Source organism: Crinia signifera, chromosome 6 (assembly GCF_055691185.1).
Source record: "Crinia signifera chromosome 6, ASM5569118v1, whole genome shotgun sequence".
In the NCBI taxonomy this organism is placed as follows: domain Eukaryota; kingdom Metazoa; phylum Chordata; class Amphibia; order Anura; family Myobatrachidae; genus Crinia; species Crinia signifera.
The window spans coordinates 71132390-71157095 of NC_139222.1; the positions used below are offsets into that span (position 1 = coordinate 71132390).

Below are 24706 nucleotides of genomic sequence, written 5' to 3' on the forward strand. Positions count from 1 at the left end.
GATTGGCTCAGCACCCGATGCTGCATTTTAATTGGCCGCTGGCATCCTGAGTTGAAGAAGCCTGTGCTCTGGGACCTCCGGGAGATGGGGGAGCAGAAGCCGAGTTATGGTAAGTCAAGTGAGGAGGGTGGGGGGGGGGAAATAGTCCTGGGCCCCAAAATTCCCGATGACAGCCCTGCCCCCATAACACAAGTTAATACTGTACATCTGCCCCAGTGTCTGAACTGCAATATAAACTGATTGGTTGATTGGGTTATAGCACCATTTATGGAATAACCACCTATTGTTTGCCTGAGACACCATTAATCATTGTGTAAGCTTAGTTAGTAGGACATTGAGTTACTGTATATACAGGATATACCTGCATGTAATGAGACATCTGTAAAGTATACATAGTGCTGAAATGTGAGATACTTTTGATGTGTTCTTGATTGTAGGAAGGATGAAGGCCAAGACAAAAGGAAAAATGCAACAGGAAAAAGTAAAACACAGACTCAACAAAACGGCCCAATACGAGGGGACAAAAATGGGCCACATGTCCCTCCCATCCACCCTGAGAGGCTGAAGGACTTTGTAGAAGATGAATACCTGAATGGAGACATAACTACATGGGAAATGAAGACAGCAGGAAATGTGGAGAGACCATTGAAAGATGCTGTCGAATTTGTTATTCCAAAAGCCCAGAAGACCAGTGTGAGACCAAAGAATGAGTTTCTGAGATTTGAAGATATTAGTGCAGCTGCTTTTAAAATCCAAAGTGGTGTTCAAAAAACTCCTTGCATGGTATGAACCCAATTACAACCCAAAGACTCCCGTTGGGGGAAAAGTACTAAGATGGGATTTTGCCAAAAACACCAGAGTTTACATCTTATTTATTTAGCACCCTCCAGAAGATAATAGATAGAATCGGGTTGCTATGGGCAACATCCCATCTTCAGTAGACCTCCCATCTTAGTAAATGTACCCCATAGAGTTAAGAAAAAACAGTCTTATAGGAACTACCATAGACAGAATTACGAGCCCTGTTCTACTACTCTGCTTTTAAGCTGTCCATACACACTAGGATTTGGGCCCTTTTCATCAGATTCTGCTGGACCGGGCCGAGAAGGAAAAGTGCACAAATCATATGGGCCTAACCTCCGATTTCAAACCAATGCACGTTCCCATGTATAACAGATTGGATCTGGTGATTGCAAGTGCCGCGTTTAAGGTTTGTCGGATCCAGCAGCACTTGCTTGGAGCATTGCATATGATACTTTGTATCCTAAATGCCACCAGGAAGTCCTTTGGTTCCCTAGCCGGCAGGTGCCGAGGTATCGCACGTGAGGCTGCATGTGATACCTTGGATTACATTTATTAAAACTGGAGAAAAAGAGAAAGGTGGTGTTGCCTATGGCAACCATTCAGAAATTTACTAATGTTTGATTATATTTTTAATCTCAGGAATTCATATATTCTACTATAGAAATCATAATGTTTTTAATAAAGTCTTTAGAAAATGTTTTAGCACTTAGTACATTGTGGGCCAGATTCTGGAGAAGAGAAAGACGGGGACATGATAGAGACTTTCAAATATATTAAGGGTTTTAACATATTCCAGGTAAAAGGTAGGTTCAAAAGAAATGTAAGAAAAAAAATTACTTCACGGAAAGGGTAGTGGATTAGTGGAACATCCTCCCATCAGAGGTGGTAGAGGCTAAGGGCCAGATGCACTAAGCTTCAAAAGTGATAAAATGAAAAGTGATAAACAGCCAGCCAATTAGATTTTACCTGACATGTCACAGACTGTGTTTGAAAAATATCAGGCAGGATCTGATTGGCTGGTTGTTTATCAGTTTTGAAGCTTAGTGCATCTGGCCCTAAGACAGTAGAGCAATTTAAACATGCTTAAGCTAGGCATATGAACTAAGGATCAAAAATGAATTAATTTACCATTCACATGGACTATGCTTGGGAATAGTAACCATGCCTGAAGCCCGGGAAACAAAGGGTTTACATTCGCTATAATTTTGGTTACATATCATGAAATTACACCCCAGAATTGTAAAAACCTTTGTTGGCCTTTACTGTGTCGCCCTTTTGACCCTGTCGACCTAATGCATATAGATTGCATGCAATAGACCTAATGACTGTCTAGCTAATTACTGCAGATCTTCTATACCCCACCGGTTCTTGAGGGAGCAATACTGTAGCTTGCGGTGATGACCTAGAAAACCGTGCTACATGCAATACCAAATACTTGTGAATACTTTTACTACCTTTTATATATTGGAACAGCTTGTGTACTAGTTTTAATGAACAGTAAGTCACAGTTTTCTTAATAATTTCAGTATTCAAGAATTTCAAAACAATATGGAGTTGATATTTACTTGAAGAAGGAATATCTACAATACACAGGGTCTGTCAAAGAGAGAGGGGTGCTGTACCTGCTCACGTCGCTCCATGAGGTATGTTCTAATTGCTGAAATTCATTAGCATGTTAAATATTAAGCCTGTTCTACAGTAGGGGAATTAAATTCTAATGTTGTGACATAAAAAAGTCAGTGGTGTCAAACATATTATTTATTTGTGTGCCAATTCGGTCAGAATAGATCATATTGGGCAGAGATTGCTACATGTGTGGGGCACCTTCAACCAACATACATGTAGCTGGTTGAAATTACTTAAATTGGAAATTCTGTTTGCCTGTTCAACACCCAGCCACACTCAGATAGCACTACAGGTTCTGCCATTTACTGTAGTCAGGTGTTTAGATTAGATGTAAACAATAAAAACCAGTATGAATATCCGGTACTTATGTATTATCTGGGCTGCCGATTTTTTGATTGTATGCCTTAACTTAAGGCATACAATCAGATGTGATGCGATGCGATGAGATATCGCATTGCATCGCATACAACCATATCGCATGCGATGCGATGACCCGATTTTTCCGAAGGATTTAATGTTAAAATGGACTGAGTCCATTTTAACATGGAATTCAATGGGAAAAAGGGGTCCTTTTCATACCCCTACTATCCAAGTGGGCATGGAGTTGGATATAAACCTGTGGCGAGCGTAGCGAGCCACCGAACCCGAAGCGTGGCGAGCGGATGGTATTCTGTGTCCCCTCGCGGGGCACGCTACGCTCGCCACGCTTCGGGCTCGGTGGCTCGCTACGCTCGCCACAGGTTTATATCCAACTCCATGCCCACTTGGATAGTAGGGGTATGAAAAGGACCCCTTTTTTCCCATTGAATTCCATGTTAAAATGGACTCAGTTTAACATTGAATCCTATGGAAAAATCGGGTCCATCGCATCGCATCGCATGCGATATGGTCGGATGCGATGGACCCGATTTCAAAATCGGCAGCCCAGTTAGTACATAAGTACCGAATATCCTTATTTTACGAAAAACAACCATGGCAATCATGTATTGCTGCTTTAACGCTCACTGATGTCCGTATCCTTGCCGGCTATTAAATGTATTCCAGTTCTTTTGTTTACAGAAGTGAAGGTTTCTGTTGGGACCATAATGTTGTGTCGCACTGGCATAGAATGAGTGCTGGAATTCCTTTTGATGGCAAGGTTAATGCTAATACCTACTTAATGAGCATCATTACCCATGAGGCAGTATTTATTCCAGAATGACAGCACCTTTATTCCAGCTTACAGTGGTTGCTTTATGTTTTTTTGATGCAATATAGTTAAAAAAAAGTACTTATGTATTACATAGCACTTTATAGACAATATTATAGTCCTTCATATCAATGCTATTCGTACAGTATTTCAAGGTGTTCTGATTCCCCAAGCCAAAATTGAATCATGCATTTGTGGGAACTTCTTGTGAGACAGCATATTCCCACACTCATTGCCATGGCATATACTGGCCACTCTGGCTACACATTGCAATCTGAGAAAATCATTACTGTCTGATTTGTATGTGGGTGTATGATACTTTGGACATATATTATCATCGATGTGAAGTATTGTACTGTGTATGTCACTATATAGTGGAAGCATCTCCCTGTCAACTTCTATATCCCACAGAATCAGCAGAGAAAAGGAGTCATTGTGGCTACAGACAGTAACTTTGCCATGGCTGTGGCTTTCCATGCCTCAGAGCTACAAATACCTGTGTTTGTCATTATGTCTGCTGGAACCTCTCCTATCCGGGTCAGGATGTGCCGTGACTATGGGGCCATGGTTATTTTGTTTGGGCCTACAGCAGGAGATGCCCAGAGTCATGCTAGAAGACTGGCACAAGAGAATGGCTACCTTTATGTTGAGGAGTATGTATATGTTTTGACTAGATGATGAAAATGCCACTAATATGTATGTGTGTATGTATATATATATATATATATAATATATATATATATATATAAAAAATGTATGTGAGTGAAAAGGTTCCATGTTGAAACTTGAAATTCAAAAAGTTACTTTTACAAATGTTTCGGTACTTATATGTTAGTTGGGCGCCCAATTAGCATACGGACGGTAACGTAGGAAAATCACATTTCATCGCATCGCACGGGCCATTTTAAGGGGATGCGATGCGATTCTCCTATGTAATTTATTCACTGCTATTTTAGCCCTAGGGGATCGCATGCGATTTTATCGGGTGTGTGATGCCATTACATTAGGTATACAATAATATTATTGTATGTCCTAGAAATAGCTTTTACGCACCCCCCCCCCCACTATCCACGCCACCACGAAGCGTGGCGAGCGCAGCAGAAGGCGTCCTCCGTCCGTTTCATAGCCCCACTATCCACGTCGGCGTGGAGTTAACTTTATATAGTGATGCGAGCGCAGCGAGCCACAGAGCCCAAAGTTTGGCGAGCGGACGCGGATTACTTTACATGTATACTGCGCTCACCACACTATATAAAATCAACTCCACATTGACGTGGATAGTGGGGTAATGAAAAAGTCGGAGGACGCGATGGGGTTGTTGTTCATATATCTGGCTTAAATAGTGTAATTTCTACTTAATGTGGGCCCAGACAAATTGCGTAACTTTGGCAAATATTTTATTTACTATACAGTATACAATGTGAGTATGAAACTAAAACTGTAAATGCAGCTCTGTCTGGGGTACTTATACAGTATAAGGACAGAGGAAATGTGACACATACTGTATAGCTTTTGTGTAATCACATTTATAACAAATAAGAATTGAGGAGTCTATTTACTAAGCCTTGGAGAGAGATAAAGTGGAGCTCTCTCCAGAGAGAAATAGTTCCAGCCAACCAGCTCCTAACTTTAGTTTTTTAAACACAGCATGTAACATGGCAGGTAGATCATTATTGGCTGTTACTTTATTTTTCCCCATTGAGATTATGACCGTCGCACGTTCCGACATTCGGAGTTTCTGAATTTTTTTGTAAGATCCGACAATGACTGGACAGTTGGAATTCAATGTCCCGAGCGTCGCAAAGTCCGTAAATTTTCGAAAATGGCGCGGATTGGCCGTGATTTCGACAATTTACGGCCGATTCCGACAAAACAGGTCCGATTTTAAAAAGTTGAATCTGACCGCCTTCAATCCTGTCATTAATGACAGCACTGATAGGCGCATGCGGATATTTCCCCTGTCGGGAACTATCTGCGCAGATTGAATACCCCACCATTATCAAGACTTTGTAAAGACTTTATCAAGACTCCCTTAGAACATAAATAGGCTAAATAATGTGAACATAAGTTGGACTAATTAGTTAGTTTTACAGTCATTCTTGCTTTACATAGTTGGTTGAGCAATGCTTGTTGTAATATGTATCATAGATGTTTTACTGTATACTGTACAGATACTATATATCCTTTTTATCTATCATTTTGTTTTGTTTCTTACACTCAGGGAAGATAGTGCTGGATATCTTGCAGGACTGGGCACGGTGGGACTGGAGATATATGAGCAGGTGCCCCATTTGGATGCAGTAATATTTCCTGCAGGTGGGCATTGTGGTTTATTGGCTGGGTCAGCAGCTGCCCTGAAACACCTGAATCCAAAAATAGCCGTGATTGTAAGTAGCTTGCTTACATCTTTTGTGACCTAATGTTTTAGGATAGGCAGTTGTTGGTGCACATTGCTGGATGCTGAACTCTGCACATCTCAAGCTTTCAGTTACAACTTTAGCTGTTTTGAAACATAGAAAGATTTGCAAACAAATTTTTATAACAATGGTTCTCAACCTCAGCACTCACGTTTGATCAACAGGTCAAGTTTTCAGGATTTCTTTCTTTGGAAGCAGGTAGGATAGTTTATGATCCAACAAACTACATTAACACACATGGCATGAGTAAAGAAATCCAAAGAACATGGCCTGTTGGTGGTACTTCAGGATTGGAGTTAATAACCACCACCAAAATAGTTATGAAAAGCTAAAGCAGCCAATCAAGTGATGGTTACGACATGTGTCATTATCCTGTCATTGACTAGTGCAGTGGTTTCCAAACTCTGTGCTGTGGCACCCTGGGGTGCCTTGGTGGACTTGCAGGGGTGTGCTGGATTGATCCGGTAATAATTCAAAATCAAATTGTTTAGTGTAACAATATGAAAAACTAGTTGTTTGGGGGAATCCCCGCCATCCTGTGACAGCGAGGATTCCCTCAGAATATAGGGTGAGCGGCGGGCGCAGGGGTTAACGGCCAGGATTGCTAGTTTTTTGTCGATCTCCGCCATTTAACCCCCTCTCCAACCGCATTGAATATGGCCCTAAGCATGACATTTAAACTTAATGTAATATTTTTTTCCAAATTTCTCAATAAGAAACTTTTGTCCTAGGTGTACCATGAAAAAATTCTGATACTATAGGGCACCGTGATTAATAAAAGTTTAGGAACCACTGGGCTAGTTACATCTAGTATTTTGGTTTTCTCCTGAATTTTGTTGAAGATATGAGTTACAATAGGATTTATATGTGAAGTGACAAATCTATACCTAAAATACAAGTTACATAGTTACATAGGGCCTTATTCAGATCTGAGATCAGTACAAATTTGGGCAAAACCATGTGCACTGCAGGTGGAGCAGATGTAACCTGTGACATGAGATGTAGGAGGTGATTGGTTGGTTGTTTATCACTCTCCATTTTATCACTCTTCCTGCTTAGTACATCTGGCCCTCTGACAGGTTTAGACAGTGGAGGAATGGTCCTTGTGTAATGGATGTCTACATATTACAGTAGGTCAGTGTGCTTATCACCGAAGGTGGAGAGAATCCCCCATCCACTAGTGCGAGGTATCGCATGCGAACCTTACATGCAATATCCTGCTATCTCAGCAGGCTGCTCCTGGGAGGCAGGATCACATATGATAAGTGGAAGTGGAAGCTCCAAAGGTGGTGCTGCAGCGCAGTCCAAAATTCAAATAGGGGAGCCACACCAACTGCCAGCGAGTCAGTTTGGAATGGCAGTAGGTGGCAGTTGCTGTGCCTCCCCTATTTGAATTTTGAATGGAGCTGCAGCCCCACCACTGGAGCCTCCTCTGCATACAATACATACACCATATGCTGCCCTTTTGCATATGATGCATTGTATGCGATCCCAGTCATGACTGCAGGATCTGACAACACCTTGTGGCAGCCATGATGATACATCAAAATTGTATGAAAACCGGCCAAATCGCACTAGAGGATGAGCACCTTGAGCAATTTACCTCAATAGGAAGTCCAGCTATTCCCCTGACCCTTCCCTTGACACAGCATGTTCTATGTTTCAGGGTGTGGAGTGTGAGACGTTCCCCATTGTACAACAGGCTCTGAAAACTGGCCTCTGTGTGACAGAACATGACTGTCTCATCCACCCCCTATACGGAGGTAAGATATGTGTCACACTACAGCTGTACACCCTGCCATATGGAAATGTATTCTGTCTTCTCATCTGTTAAATGAATGTATTAAGTGAATAAATTGATAGCATCCTTCCTGAATACAGCATATCAGCATATAGGCCACATAATAATAACAACAATATTTAGAGTTTCTAGAATTTTGAATTAAACTTGCAAATAGCAACTCCCTCCAAACTACACATATTTAGTTTCATACAGAGGTACCTGACACATGCATCTGATCATGGCTACGGTTAGTAATTGTGGGGCCCGGAACTAATTCCATTTTATGAACCCTATGTGTGTCTGGTGAAACATTGACAGCACTGACCATACCACTCATCCTCTACATTGCTTCAAAGGAAAACTCAACTGTGTTTATGATGAATTTTATACTTGATAGACTCCAGTGCTGGGCCCCCTTTCTGTCCAGGCCAGGGACTGGAGTCCCAGCAGTCCCCCCTGATGGTGGCCCTGCATCTGATTGATAGAAGGCTGGCATAGCTATACTCTGTACTAGTGAGTGCATCCTGATGCTTTGATATATGTATGAGCAGGTAATGTAGATACTGTAGACAAGAAGCGCTTTTTCACCAGTAAAACTTAAGCTGAGTATACACTATACGCTGTGTACCTAGGACGATATCGCCTGCAGGTGGGGGGTGGGTGGATGGAGTGCTGATGGGGGTCATGCTGCCCTTGCTAGTGATGTCTTTTGTAGGCCCTATGGAGGATGTTGCTGATGACGCACTGGAGCTACATAGCAGGCACACACTAGATGATGTGCACCATTTGTAGCTCGCATCTGCTGGATCTGACCGTTAGTTTGTACCCAGCTTTACTTTCAAATAGCTTTAAGAAACTTTTTGCTTGTTCTCTTGTTTTTGAAGATCAAAATGTGTAAAAATAAGCTTTCCCTCCTCCAGCTGTCCCCCGCTGTGAGTGTCATAGTGTGTAATGGGCATTATGTTGAGTGGCATAATGTGTAATGGACAACAAAACGTCTAGTTACAGCAATACTGCTACTGGTCACATGATGTGTATAAAAGGCACTACTGTTACAGGCATTATACACCCTTTTTTCAGCATGCGCCTTTGATGCGCACTGACTCTTTGCAACGTATGGGAAGGTGCAAATTTATAGATTTTAGGAGGGCACCGAACGCTCTAGCACCGGCCCTGGACCCTAGCATACTTATTTATAGATTTGTTATAGAAGATAGATTGATTTCCTCAGACTGGTCTGTGCTTATTAACAGTGACACACAAACATGTTTGTAAGTAAAACTCATTTTTATATTATATTTTATTTTGACATAAACTTAGAATCCAGATTCATTTCTCCATCTGTTTCATTTTTTTCCTGTACCTCAAGCATTTTAAATGTATGCTCTGTTATAATAATTATTTTTTTTTAGGTTTGAGCATATTTTATATTTAAAATAGCGGAAAAATTGACATAATTGCAGTTTCTGGCTTTGAAACTTGGCTTCTTTTGTGCTTCTCTGGCTAAATTAAATTATCCAATCATAGAATGTTAGTCCTTACTCTATTACATAACTTTATATGCTTTTCATAAGTTTGTGATTTTTTTTCTTTCTTTGCTGACTACACATGTGATGTGATGACCTTCTGCAGTAACTTGCTGGGGTCTTGTAATTATTGTTATTGTCTGATGGGGTCCCAGAGCAAAATAGTTTGAGGACCCCTGCAATAGATAATGTGTCTGTTTGTCAAACAGTGATAACCCCTCTCTCTCCAGCATTTTCACCAGAAAACTGGTTTATGCTTCTTATCAGGCTGTCTGCATACCTCCCAACAATCCCGATTTCAGCGGGACAGGCCCGATTACCGGGTCCTGTACTGCTGTCCCACCCGCGGCCGGAGGTGTCCCGCTGCGGGGGGGGGGGGCAGTTCACAGCCCCCCCCAATTTGACAGAATAATCGCTGTGCGCATGCGCACAGCATCTATTCGCGGCCGGAAACGGGGACGCGGCTCATTTGCATAAGCCGCGCCCCTCATTTGCATAAGCCGTCCCTATTTCTGCAGCCGGAAAGTTGGGAGGTATGCGTCTGTGTGAGAGAAAACTACTCAACTCAATGTAAAGCCCTGCATACATTGGACAATACAATAAGAGATATTTGTCATTCGACTGTGTGCTCCCACTGGTCATGACTAGCTCTGTCGTCTGTGCATGTTCAGATAAGGAATCATTATCAGAGTGCAGCAAGGCCCTCGCCCCCCCCCCCCCCCCCCCATCCCACTGTTTGTTTGTATGCACTTGCCGGTTCCGGGACCCCATGAAATTGGTAGCAGCATACATCGCCTAGTGTGCATGGGCCTTAAAAAACAGAGATTGATAAATTGGGAGCAAAGTGTATTCTTTATTACTGCCACTGAGCTGCCAGTACTAAATTGGGTCCCAAGTAAACATATGGGGCCTATACATGTTGCGATTTTGTGTCATTTTGTAAGCGATCTGATATAATTTGACTAGATTGTTTAGAAAATGACCCTTCATTGCTCCGTGTGTAGGGGTCATAGCAATAGCTATGTGTGGCCCCCCGCTTCACTATCGATATAGATCAGGCATGCATGATAAATCTAGTCAGATCACCAAAGTTCTCACCGGATAACATTGGCCCTTACAGATCGCTCAGCACCCAGCACAGCTGTGCTGCTGTTCAGCGATGTGTGCTGAGAGATCTTAACATCTAGCATCACTCAGATTGCTCTGCAACATCGCCACACGTGTAGGCTCCTTTATCCTGAGGGGTTTGGAATATATTACAGCAGGCATGTCCAAACTATGGCCCTCCAGCTGTTGTGAAACTACAAGTCCCAGCATGCCTTGCCACAGTTTTGCTATTAGGGAATGCTAAAACTATTGCAAGACATGCTGGGATGTGTAGTTTCACAACAGCTGGAGGGCCATAGTTTGGATATGCCTGTAATACAGTGAATCCATAGTAAAGTTTTCCTGGTATTTTATTGGGTGGTAGAGCATTAGAATGTATGTAGCTTTTGTGTGGGGTCAATGGAACCACCCACAGTCCATACTAATCCAAAACCACCACTGGAAAAGCATATTGAAAGGTAGATGTACAGTATGAAGCAGTGATAAGGTAGGAGAACTGATTAAGTGCCTGGTGCTTTATCACTGGCCAATCAGCTCCTGACTGTTAAGTTACAGGCTGGGTTTAAAAAAGGACAATCAGGAGCTGATTGGTCGGTGATAAAGTACCAGTCACTTAATCACTTATCCTCCGTTATTACTGCTTCATACATCTACCCCCGAGTCCTTTAAAATAATATTAATGTAATAGCTAGAAATTTACTTGAGTTAAAATATCGGTGTACAAAATAAAAACAGAGGGCCAAATGTAATAGGGTGAGAGTTTCAGAAAGTGAGAGATTTTGGGAGAGTTTTCTCATGTTTTTTAAAGCAGCAATCAATTACATGGCAAAATCAACCTGGTTTTGCCATGTAATTGATTACTGCTTTAAAAAACATGGGAAAACTCTCCCAAAATCTCTCACTTTCTGAAACTTTCACCCTATTACATTTGGCCCAGAATGTCATTTTTTTTATTATTTTGACTTTGTAGAGTTAGTATTGTTTAGTTTGTATGTTGTTAATTGAAAATCATAAACTGATATTTTATCTTTATCTGATGTAGAGCTGGGTGGGCCTTCTTTTGGTGCCAATACATTAAAGTTGACCAAGAAGCTTATAGACAAGGTTATATCAGTGAGGTGAGTAGTGCTATTATTGTGCTCAGAATTTAACATTTAAGAGAAACTGATTAGGCCAGAATCTAGTTAGATCGCTTAGAAAATGGCTAAACATCTCTGTGTGTGTAGGCCCCATAACAACCTGACAGAGCATAAGATGCCGTCATCAGCTTCACATAAAATAGAAAAATTGAGGAAGGGTAGTGCAGGGCCATTTTAATATATAGGCACACTGGAAGTGGTCCCACAATTCTAGGAGCCTTCAAGCAGCGGTGGAGTGGGCTGTGGTGCTACCCACCAATCAGAGTTCAGCATTCACTACCTGCCTCACAACCAGCAGCCAGAGAGTGAATGTCCGATGCTGATTGGTGTAACTATCCACCAATCAGAGTGCAGCAGCCTGGGCCAGGGAGTTATTCAACAATCAGAGTGCGGACAGCCATTTACTCTATGAAAACATGTAAAGAGACAACGTGGACCATTTAGCTTATCTGGTATTGTTTTCTGTGATTTTACTCTGATGAATCTAGTATATGAATGCTTTGCTATGATATTGTCCCTGATTCTGGTGCAGTTGTAGGAGCAAAGGTGCTTCTTGCTTGGAATCAGCAGCTATGCTTACATAAGGTAATGGGTAATACAGCAGAAGGCATCTGGTATAAGTAGACACCTCCTGCATGCATGTGGTACATTGTATGTTTTACCTGAATATGACTGGACCCAATTCAGGCCCATTGTTCACATTTTGTTATAATATATATATATATATATATAGAGAGAGAGAGAGAGAGAGAGAGAGAGAGAGAGAGAGAGAGAGAGAGAGAGAGAGAGAGAGAGAGAGAGAGAGAGAGAGAGAGAGAGAGAGAGAGAGAGAGAGAGAGAGAGAGAGAGAGAGAGAGAGAGAGAGAGAGAGAGAGAGAGAGAGAGAGAGAGAGAGAACACGAGACTCTTGATGATTGACCAGTGAGGTTTCAGTAAATCTCCCGCTGACAGGCACATGGAGATACATCACACACTTTCCTGATGAGGGTCTGGGGACAGCTAATTGCTCTAGTGTCCTCTACTGGCCATCATTGCTGTAGACCTAAGTCACTCTCTTGTGCTCATGTCAAAGCTGCGGTGTCTGAATAGTTCTGTCTCTCCCTAGGGAGGAAGATGTGCTGCTGTCAATGTTGAGGCTTCTAGAGTGCGAAAGGGTCACAGCAGATGCAGAAGGTTCAATGGGACTCGCTGCTCTTATCGCCGGGGCGCTGCCGGACCTGAAAGGGAAAAGGTATTACATTGCATAAATGGGGTAGAGGTAGTGTTTCTGTGGTATTTGTTTAATGACTTACAGCTTTCAATGGGAGATATACCTTCACTACACGACTTTGGAGTGCTTTGGCTGCTAACATTTTTGGCTGAGCTTGCATGTGGTCAATGTATACATATGTGAAAGCGTGCGCAGGAGGGAGATCAGCTGATTTACCGTTCAGGTGTTACCTCCTGACAAACCATGCAATACAAATGGAATGATCATACGTACGCTACTGAGAGGTGAATTGAGATGCACACATACCCAATAATGTATCTTCAAATGAGATTCCCTTTTTGTCTCGACGTACTGTACATAAAAATGCAACACATACAACAATGGATAAAACGTCTGTAAAATGTCCCTTTGAATGAGAAAGGAATGATGACCAAGCACCCTATGGGGGAGATTCTCTAAGCTAAAAATGTGGTAAAAACCCAGTTATATGCATTTTAGAATGCACTAAGCAGGGAGGAGAGCCAGCCCTCCAGAAGCAGCAGCCAGTAGCCAGGTAAGGGAGGGAGGGGGGAGCCGCTGACTCACTGCCATAATTATCGCATATGTTAGTGCATATGCGATAATTACGAATGCGATGGGCAGCAATAGGGGGCGGAGCTGTTAGAACATTCCCCCTTATGTATGGTGGGATGGTGAAGTATGGGCAAATTTCTTAGGCCACCTTTAGTGTTCTAGTTGATAATTCAAGCTTACTTTCAGCTTAAGGTGCCCACACACCGATCCCAGCGTGCGTTCTGGGCTAAAATAGCATTGCATCGCATTGCATGCGTTGTGCATGCAATGCGATGCAATGCGATGAAAAGCAAGTGCAAAGAGTATGTGCAGCACTTTTTTTACTGTGCGATGAGGTGCACAGATCGGTGCGTGTATGGGCACCTTTACTTCCATACAAGTGAAGACATGCATATAAAGGTATCTTTACGGTGGTATTCTTCCCAATAGGGTTGCGGAGACCTGCGCTTGCGGTAAAAAGACTGTACTATGTGCTAAACCTTACAGTAAAGTACCAGCTGTACAGATGGAAGAGTTAGGGTGTGTATTACAATGCTGTAATAATAATATGATGCTGGTGGGTAAGTAAAATAAGAAGAATTTTATTATGCTATATACTTGCTCAGAAACAAAGGGGGTAGGGGCAGGGTGCAGGTATAAGTGACTCGGGCCGGAGCTGGTGGCAGGACAGGTGAGGTGGATGGGCAGCAAAACAGAGTCAATGGAAGGAAGTCTCGTTTGCTACAGGTAACCATGTCGCGGGAGGCTGTCGTCCCGTCCTCCTTGCGGTGCACGCTTACCTGTCTTCTAATGTCCCTCGGCCTCGATGTCCTCTCTCCTGTCGGCTGTGAAGCTCTGATCCCTACAAAGCCGCAGGGCTTCGGCGCGGCCGCGAAGCAGGACGGCGCAGCTGGACACCAGGTGCCAGACAGCCGCAACCTCTGCCGGGTGCCGTGCGCTCAACTCCTCTGCGGGAGGAGACTTGTTGGGAGTGGGAGGATAGATGTTTACACATCTATCCATCCACTCCCAACTCCTAGTACTTTACTGTAAGGTTTTTGCACATAGTACAGTCTTTTTAACGCAAGTGCAGGTCTCCACAACCCTACTGTCTATAAATTACCTTGGGAGGGTGGCCTCTCCCTCTTGAGACAATCAGCTATTTTCACCTATATGTACTAGGTCACATTCAGTGAGTGCAGTATCCACCTTCTATCTACATACTTTAAATTGTGACAATTATTTTATGTTTATAGGGTGTCAGTCTGATCACAGCTGAGATACGCTGTCACCTTTGCCTTGCAGAGTAGCGGTGGTGGTGTGCAGTGGGAACCTCTCACTACCATTACTGCGTCATTGCCTGGACAGAGCTCTGGTTCTGGATCACAGAGTCTGCAAATTCTCCATTGTGCTGCCTGATTTTCCTGGGGAGATTACAAAACTCATGGAGACCATTGGTCGGGAAGAAGTCAGGTGATTATCAAAGTTTATTTTCTTAACAAACAATAATGTGTTGTAATGTAGAAGTTTTATATAAAAGGTCACAAATACTTGTACTTGAACAGGTAAAGAGGAACAAGCTCTGGCCGCTTTGTGGAATGTGTCTCTCTAGCAGGTATCTGCTTGCAGCCTATGGTGGTGAGAGAGGAAATCAGATACTGTCATTTCATGTATGTGCTCCCTGATGACTAGCTTTAGGTCCAGTACTCTAGCCACATCCTTGTGAAGCCTGTGTCCCTCGGGGATGCCTGGGACCATTATTGTGGCCACCCTGTCGCATGGAGAGGAGCGGTTTGTTCTGGGCCTTTGAGTAGAAGAGACAAACCAGCATTGGGATGATTCCTGCTGTTCATGTAGTAAGGGGTCTGGTAACTAGGAAGGGTCCAGCCAACAAACAGCATATGTATGTTGATTTATTAGGTCAGACCAGCCCCAATAAGCTCTGGCTGCTCAGACCAAGGTACAAGGCAAATACTCACAACTATAAATGCCTAACCACAGACATAGGGGTACATTGTGTGTGTTCAAGCAGTTTGAAAACTTAAGAGGCCATTCCAAGTCAGTAGGATTTGATTCCTACTGCACATCCTTTGATTCCTACTGACGTGGGCATGTCACAGGTCTTCATTCTCAGACTCTTAATCGTGTTCATTGGAGACCACACTGTGACAGAGATTCTGTACCTAGTTTTGGGCTTTGGCCATCTGTCATTATGCCCCAGGAGAGGAAGTCTATTAGATCCCAAATCCAATTGCATCTGTAATGCCAAGCATCTTTCTTACCAAAATAAGCTTCTTTCAATAAACTGGTAGCAACAAAACTAAATTGCTAAATGTCACTGATTAATTTTATTTGTGCGAAAACTGCTTCAATGTAATTGGTACATTGAGCCCTTTCCATTATGTGGTCACTGAATACATAATTTAATTGAAAAAAAAAAAATGTATATGGAAGAACCAAGGAGCTCATGTCTCTGGCTTCTGGTGTGCAGGCTCGGGGAGGCTCATGGTTTAGAGGTAGTCCCCTGTAGCCCTGGAAGAGTAGGCAGGTCTCCCGCATCCGGCCCACTTCCTCGTGAAATGGGCAGATTGGTTTGATATCACTGGCAATTGTTGGACTGCTGAAAGGGGTGGGGCTAAATGACTGGAATTATGTCATCTAACTCTGCCCCCTCATCACGGACCCACAAATCAATGGTGTTTCCCTGTGTTGGAGGCAGGGCCTAATTATCAGTTCAGCCCCACCCCCAGAAGTGACTTACAGTGTCTCCTCCACGGGCTTCTCCCAGACAGGAGACTTAAAAAGTAGGTAAGTATTAATAGCCCCTGGACTCCACCTCCCAGCAGGCATGGTGAATGTCTAGGGAACATGGGGCTAAAATACATGCTGGACACATACCACAGCTATCCCCTTGTAGCGATTAAGGGCAAGATGTACTAAGCTTTGAAAAGTGATAAAAGAGAGAGTGATAAGCCACCAACCAATCGGCTCCTACCTGTCATTTTTCAAACATGGCAGTTATCAGCTGATTGGCTGGTGGTTTATCACTCTCTATTTTATCACTTTTCAAGCTTAGTACATCTGGCCCTAAGGCTGGTTTCACACACTCCGGTTTTGTCCGGAAGGCAAAAAGCCGGACACATTTTGTCCGGCTTTTTGCCTGACAGTTGTCTCTTTCACATGCACCGGCTCCGTGAGCCAGTGCTATGTAAATTTGAGGGTAAAAACTGCAGTGACGTCAGTTTGGGGGCGGTGGAGAGCTAAAACCGGACACCAAATGACCGGTGTGTGTGAAAGGCCCCCATCGCCCTCAGCACACACTGACCTGTGAGGACGGGACGGCCACGGCACGGCAGCCGGACACTGCAGTGGAAAGATCCGGCTGCTACCCGGTAGCCGTGCCGTGGCCGTCCTGTGTGAATGGACACATAGCTGTCCATTACACACTGCAGGGACGGCACGGCTTTTAAGCCATGCGGGATTTCACCGTCCGGCAGGAGCCGGACAGTGTGAAACCAGCCTTAGGGATTGATTGAGCTGGTCTTCCGTTAACACAGTATGAGAACTTTGTTCTGTCACACATCAGATGTGGTGGCGTGAATCAACAGTGACAGAGGGCTAGATTCTCTAAGCTTCAAAAGTAATAAATTGGAGAGTGATAGCCAGCCAATCAGCTCCTGTCTGACATTTTTCAAACACAGTTTGTGACAGGGCAGGTAGGAGCTGATTGGCTGGCTGTTTATCACTCTCCATTTTATCACTTTTCAAGCTTAGAGAAACTGGCCCTGTATAAGCTGCTAGAAGTTTTTATAGCATTCACTTTATTTTTACATCTATAAGCAGTTTATTATTACAGGTTGAGTATCCCGTATCCAAAATGCTCGGGACCAGGAGAATTTTGGATAACGGATAATTCCGTATTTCAGAATATTTTAATATTTCACTGATGTATTTTGAAGTATCTTTCATTTATGCTGTATAAACAAATCAAACACATGAAATGCACACAAATATATTTTATTTGTTCAAAAAACAAGGTTTCAAAACATGAAACAAAATTTGTGTTTATGTGATATTGAATTTGAATGCCAAGCAGTCATTGCCTTGCACATATATAGTGCCAATTACAAATCATGTCCCCCATAGTGCTGTTACAAATGTCCCCAGTGAGTTTTTAGCAAAAAAAAAAAAAAAATAATTTCACTTTCTGGAATGTATGGTTTTCGAAATAATTTGGATAACGGATATTCGGATACGGGATACTCAACCTGTATTACCAGTTATTTATATAGCACACGCATATTCCGCATCGCTTTACAGGGAATATTTGGCCATTCACATCAGGCCCTGCCCCAGTGGAGCTTACAATCTATATTCACTACCCCATGCACACACATTTTTTTTGTTGGAAGCCAATTAGCCTAAGTACGGAGAACATGTACAAACTCCACACAGTTAGGGCTATAATGGGAATCTAACCCATGACCTCAGTGCTGTAAGGCAGCAATTCTAACCAAATCTATTTAAGTTTTTATTATAATACACAAGATATGTAAGTTTAACAGGCAATAAGTGATATTTCCTTGTTTCGGTACATCCTGTGCTGAACTGCCATTAATGGGTATAGCTGCCAAGAAGGCAGGATTACCAGATTGCTTATGTGGATTCTGAACAAAGATAATGCTGGCTGAAATCTCCAATTATTTGTAGAATTTCCCAAGTACAGGTTCAAAGCTTGTGTCCTTATGAGGTCTTATGCTTCATTTGAATGGGATATACTGTACTGAGTAGATGAAGCCTTCTCTAACTGAATAATTTCTGTATTTCAGGGTGCTGGATATGCAGAAAGAAAATATATTTCTGAGCAATGACCTGTTCACCTTAGAGGTAGGCTGTGCTGTCAGCTTTCTTAGTCTGTGAATTTGTGGTGTGTATACTATATACATAGATAGACCTAATGGAAATCAAAGTTAAGAAGAACACAGAATATCAGGGGCTGGTTCTAAATCTTTGGTCTATCTGGTACAAATACATTTATTGACATTCTTTGTATGCATGGTAAATACTGGCTGCTTTTGTATGTGGCCCACAAATGCTGTGAAGCGTTATTGTTGCACTGCAATTTACTTTTGAGTTTGGACACACCCCTCCCAAATCTACAAACGGAGACCCTGCATAGTATAAGAAAGAAAATTTAATTTTGGTATTTATTTACTAACAGCTTGTCCAGAATCAGAAACTATGCCTACAATAAGTAGCATAGCACCCCATTTATCCCGTCCTACCCCTTATTCAGCCAGCATTGGATGCTATGGGAGTGATTCAATTGTTATCCCCACACCCACTAACAGCTATTCAATTGTTGGTACTTATGTAATATCTGGGCTCCCGTTTTTCTTATGACACCGCGTACCCTCGCGGGGCTCGCTGCGCTCGCCACGCTTCAGGCACGGTGGCTCGCTGCGCTCGCCACACTATATAAAATCAACTCCATACATAATTGGATAGTAGGGGTATGAAAAAATGGGGTGCATTTAACATGGGAGCCCAGATAATACATAAGTACCCAATTGTTTTTGCTGGAGGCCAGAGCAGAGATGCGCACAAAGTGTCCAGCTTGGGCACCCAAATGAGTAAACCTGGCATTACTGGGCGTGATCACGTGTAAAAAAAATTGACCTTCCACACAATAACATATCACCCCATCTAAAGTGATGGCCGATACGCAATCATGGCAGTCCACTCAACAACTGAATCATAGCCTATGGATTCAACTCATTTTCCTATTTATACTATTTTGTGAGGCATTAATTGGCATTATTATCTAACCTCCATTGTAATAGGATAACATGTAGTTAGGTCAGATACGGGACAAATAATGGAATTATCTGCAAGAACAATAGCCTAGTTTAGCTGCTATTATGCACATTACAGGGTCTGTTAGTAATTATGAGTAAGGACGTAATGGCCGTTACCCATTGCAGTATGGGTAAGACATTTACATACTTTCTTCATGTGTACAGTCATGCTGAGGTGTCAGCATAACATAGCACACAACCCAGGATCGTGTACTGAAGAATTGCTCTTATTGCCCTCTGTACTTAGTGTTTATTGGATGAACCCACGTTCATTGGAAGAGCCCAGATGTGTTTCTAAAGCATTATCCATTGCTGCCAAATAATGAATCACACAATCTGTGTACATTCCTGGCTTCCATCCCTTAAAACTTCTGCCTTGTTTTCCCTCCGGAGGTGGAATTTGCTGTTTGCAAATCACAAATGGTTCACATTATTGTAACCAAAATAAACACACTGCCTTAACTCCTCCAGTCCTGCGCATGTACTCTCAGTACATGTTACAGTGTCTAGCTTTCATTAAGCAGAACAGAACATGCTCTTCTTCAAGAGGCTATAATATATATATATATATATATATATATATATATATATATATATATGTCACTCAGCACTCTTCAAAGGGCCATTCAGACTGGAAGGCTCACAGGAAACAAGAGAAGGCAGTTAAGATTTACAGACCATATTGTGTCATCTTTTCTTTATTGATCAGTTACAGATGTAATTCTTTTATGAACCTTTTGACTGATAGAAATAAAAATAAATGACTGTATTTAACCCAAAATAGCAGGTCTGTAACTATGGCCCTTATTCTAGTTCACTCTTAGAGGCAAATTCCTTCTCAGATGAACAAAACCATGTGCACTGCAGGTGGGGCAGATGTAACAGATGCAGAGTTATACCCCTTTTACACCAACGAAAAACCCAGGTCGGACCCAGGTCAGTGTTGGTGTAAATGGGACCAACCCAGGTCCATTGACACTGGTCTCCTACCCAGGTCCTGACCAGGGTTGAACACTGGTCGGACCTGGGTCGTGAGCGGTGTAAATGGTCCCAACCCAGGTCAGGACATCTGGGTAGTGCTGAAAGGATACCAGAAGCATGGGACGCCTTTCCGTAGGGCATGAAATACCGCCTGTCGGTATATGTCGGCTCATTAAACAGTGAAAAATCCTATGCCGACCTAATGCTTGTGCCGACCTAATGACCTGTTGACCTTGTCCCATGTGGACCTTGCAGTATGTCGACCTAGTGGTTTCGACCTAATGACTGTTGACCATCTTTAGGTCGACCAACTGACTGCTGCTGCATCACTGAATATAACTTTTTGACAAAACTTTTCATGTCTTTTAATTTTTATTTAAATCATTGAGGGAAGGTTGGCTGGCAGTTAATCAGTCCTAAAATTGACATTTTTAATGGCATCCATAGGGAAAAGCAGGGCTGACCCAGGTTCAGTGTAAATGGTGCAGACCCAGGTCCGACCCAGGTTGAAGTGCTGTGTAAATGGGGTATGAAGCAGGGTCCGACCCTGGAAACTTCCGTGTTCAAAGACCAGGGTCCGACCAGGGATTTTGGTGTAAAAGGGGTATTATTTTGTTTCTGTGCAGGGAAAATACTGGCTGCTTTATTTTTACACTGCAATGTAGATCTCACTTTGAAGAAAAACCCCACCCAAATCTAACTCTCTGCACAAGTTACATCTGCCCCACCTGCAGTGCACATGGTTTTGTCCATTTGAGAAGGAATTTGCCTCTAAGAGTGAACTAGAATAAGGCCCTAAGAGTCTGTGAGCGGTGATGCCATGCAAGGCAATGGGGGGATGTGGCTTGCAGGGTGCTTGGAATGGATCCAGTAGACATGCGGCATAGCCATCTGAAGTGTCCAAGGGAAGCTCCAGCAGGCACATGCTGCTGACTGCCCCAACCTCCAGGCATAATATTATGATAGCACAGGTATAGAGATCGGGGTCCAGCTGTACACTGGGCATGTTTGTTATTGTGCATGCATGCAGCAACCGTTCCACCTTTATTATTTATTTATCTATTACCAGTTTCTTATATAGCGCACACATATTCCGCAGCGCTTTACAGAGTATAGTTGAACATTCACATCAGTCCCTGCCCCAGTGGAGCTTACAATCTATATTCCCTACCACATGTACACCCACACACATTCATAGAGTTCATTAACCTACCAGTATAAATTTGGACTGTGGGAGGAAACCGGAGTACCCGGAGTAAACCCACGCAAGCACAGGGAGAATATACAAACTCTGCATAGTTAGGGCCATGGTGGGGATCGAAACCATGACCTCAGCGCTGTGAGGCAGTAATGCTAACATTACACCGGCCGTACTGCCCAGCACCTTCTATGTTTTATGTCACTGTTTCCAGTACAAGGGGTTTAGCTAAGGGGGTGACAACTCTAACAGCTGCGCCTGTTCCTTCTGAGGGTAAAATCACATTCCTCTTATTGCTGGCATGTATTGTCTCTATCATGTGCTGTTAATTGTAATGTGTGTGCTCTATAATCAGGGCCATCTTAACAGCACTGTAGACCACAGGCAAAGCAACACACCAATTTATGGGAACCAGTAAAAAAAAATAATTAGAACATGCCCCCTGCTGTGGCCATCTCACCACATGCTTGCATAATCAATGGCTGTCAGTACTCTCGATGGTGGATAGCTTCCTTCCATCCACCAATCAGCCATTCACTGTCTGGCTGCAGTCTGGGAAGCAGGGAGAGAATGCTGACGTGCCGCTCTGATTGTGTGGCCACCACCAACCCCTACTCTACAGTCCCTAGAACTGTGGATCCTTGGGCAGCTGCTTATTGTGTATATGCTGTACGTTAAGGTGGTCTGGCTTATAATGCCATGCAATCATTAGCAAACTAATGGGGGTAATCAGTTTAAATTGCTTTACTAATGTGCCACAGGCGATAAAAAAACAATTCTAGTTAATATCATGATATGTTTCTCTCTTTCTGCCTTTATTCTGAACCATAGCATCCAGCCCCAAAGCGTTATAACATGCACCAAATGTACACTGGTGTAGTGTTCCCGCAAGGCTGTTTTTAAAATGGAACAATACAACCTGCCTCAATCATCAGAATAGTCTTGTGTCAGAATAGTCAGAATTGTGCTTTCCAATTGTAGACAGTGATAGAACAAACTGGGTAACAAGTACAACAGACAGACATGGCGGTAGGAGGGCCCTGCTGCAAGCTTACAATCTATAGGTCAGGGATACTCACCTCACCGACAGAAATTTGTTGGCCCAAGACACACATGAGGGTTTCTTACTGCAGATTTGCAGATGTCTGTGAGTGGTTAGTTGCCGCTCAGAGTAAGTTTACTGTCTATCTAATAATCCACACCCGGTTTGTGTTGGGAGTATTCTGAAAGGTAAAAACATTCAGAACTAGCCAAGGGACTACATACACAATCGTCTTATTATTGTTTATAGATGTTGCTATGATACCTTGGTATGTGCGGACACTATAGGCAGAAGACAAAAATCTAGGCAGATTCCGCCCTTTGTTATTCTGAGGCAGTTAGCTGTGTGTTTACAGTGGTGTTGCACACATGATTAATACCAGAGTTGCCTTCCATCCCGGAATGGCTGGGAGGCTTCCGAAAATCGTGTCGCCCCCCAGGAAAGGTGGGCAACCCTCCCAGATTTTCAAGGGGGGAGTGTAAAAGAGTGTGTGGTGCGCAAATCAACAGCGGCTGGCACAGGGCGGTCAAGCCCTAAAGAATGCAATGTAAGAAATAAAAGAATAGTGCCTGCGCTGGCTGTTCCAAATAATTATATCAGACGTTTCTCAAAAATTAACAACAATTTATTAAAAACACTCAAATATAAGTAAAAATCACACTAGGCATGCAAATGACTTAAAGTCCATGTTATGGGGTATATTAATCACTGGGATAGCGATTGTGCATAGAATAGCTGAGAATAATAAGGTGCTGTGAGGTTATATTACCATCCTGGTCGGTCTGGAAGATGTTTGTTTAACCAGATGTGGGATCATAGTCCTGAGTGTGCCCTATTGTGGGCAGGGGCTTGGTCTCTCCCCTCAGAAGATTGTGTCCTTTGGAGACTGGGATTTAGGGATCATGCAGATATCCCAATAGCTGGAACTCCAGTTTTTTCCAGGAAGGACGTCTGTGGGTGGTAAGTGGCTGTGTCCCTTGTTTTAGCAGCAAAGTTCAAACGACCAGATTGTGGATGGGTCCCAGGATGGTAATATAATCTCACAGCACCTTATTATTTTTAGTTATTCTATGCACAATCGCTATCCCAGTGATTAATATACCCCATAACATGGACTTTAAGTCATTTGCATGCCTAGTGTGATTTTTACTTATATTTGAGTGTTTTTAATAAATTGTTGTTAATTTTTGAAAAATGTCTGATACAATTATTTGGAACAGCCAGCGCAGGCACTATTCTTTTATTTCAATGGGGGAGGGATGGTGCTAAAGATGCAAAGCATGTAATTTAGCCCCGCCCCTTCACGAAGACCCGCAAATTGCGGGATTTGCAGTACTGGAGGGCGGAGCTTGATGACGTCTACATCAGGCCCTGCCCCTCGAAGTGCTACTGAGCAGTCTCCTCTCCGGGCTTCTCCTGGAAAAGAGACTTTAAAAGTAGGCAATCCTAATTAATACACAGCATCCAACAGCATTAGAGAAGTATTACCACATCTGTAAATGAAACCGTGCACAACTGCAGAGTTCATTTATTTTAGTTACATACAAACCATTAAATTCTTTATGCCATGTTTCTTCTCTTTCCTTAGCTACATTAGCAGTGCGGTGTCTGCGGTACCTGTGCTGACTTTGTTTTCCATTCATGCAGGTAATGTGTCGGGTGGAGACCAGGGATAAGGCCCACTCCATGCAGTTAAGGACGGCCCTTGCCGATAGATACTCAACCCTCAAATGGATGGAGCAATGAGAAGAGGGCCGTCCTCCATGGCAAATGAATGCAGAGACTTTTATCAGTATATATTGCTCTATTTCTGGCCTGAAAAGCAGGTTACAAAGACTTAAACCAACCCTGGGAACTTCTGCCTCCAGTCTTATTCACCTTAAACCTACAGCAATACTCCCATTCCCCTGTGTTACTCTAGTTATAGGTGGTAAGCAAAACAGTTCTAAGTATAAGTCTGACAGATATATTAAGCGTGTTCTGTTTGCTCTTCTTTCATTGGTCATATGAGAGCAGCATTTTGTTAATGTACTGTACATGTATACGATATAAAACATAATAACACTAGACCTGAGATGTACAGTATTGGGTTATTTTGCCTTTGACCAGTTCTCATGCAGTGTTCAGTCAACCATTTGGCTGCAGACTTGGGTGCTAGGAATTGGCGGGGCACAACTCAGGTGGAAACTGGGGAATAAAGTTAATACCATCATTCCATGTTGGCAGGCAATGCGGAGATTACTTACGCTAACTTCCAAAGCCGCTGGCAGGTGC

At 42.9% G+C, this 24706-nt stretch overlaps 1 protein-coding gene across 4 annotated transcripts in view; it reads left to right on the plus strand.

Annotated features, from left to right (window-relative positions):
- Positions 1 to 24501, plus strand: part of LOC146006968 (L-threonine ammonia-lyase-like) — a 57200-nt gene extending 32699 nt beyond the window's left edge. For all 4 annotated transcript variants that reach the window (XM_083145394.1, XM_083145391.1, XM_083145392.1 and 1 more), the window contains 10 exons: positions 438 to 783; positions 2331 to 2447; positions 4031 to 4272; positions 5841 to 6006; positions 7703 to 7799; positions 11495 to 11570; positions 12697 to 12822; positions 14659 to 14826; positions 18183 to 18240; positions 24080 to 24501. In XM_083145394.1, the coding sequence (XP_083001520.1) occupies positions 616 to 783; positions 2331 to 2447; positions 4031 to 4272; positions 5841 to 6006; positions 7703 to 7799; positions 11495 to 11570; positions 12697 to 12822; positions 14659 to 14826; positions 18183 to 18240; positions 24080 to 24178 (1317 nt within the window). In that variant the 5' untranslated portion in view covers positions 438 to 615 and the 3' untranslated portion in view covers positions 24179 to 24501. The remainder of the gene's footprint in view (positions 1 to 437; positions 784 to 2330; positions 2448 to 4030; positions 4273 to 5840; positions 6007 to 7702; positions 7800 to 11494; positions 11571 to 12696; positions 12823 to 14658; positions 14827 to 18182; positions 18241 to 24079) is intronic.
- Positions 24502 to 24706: the final 205 nt, after the last annotated feature.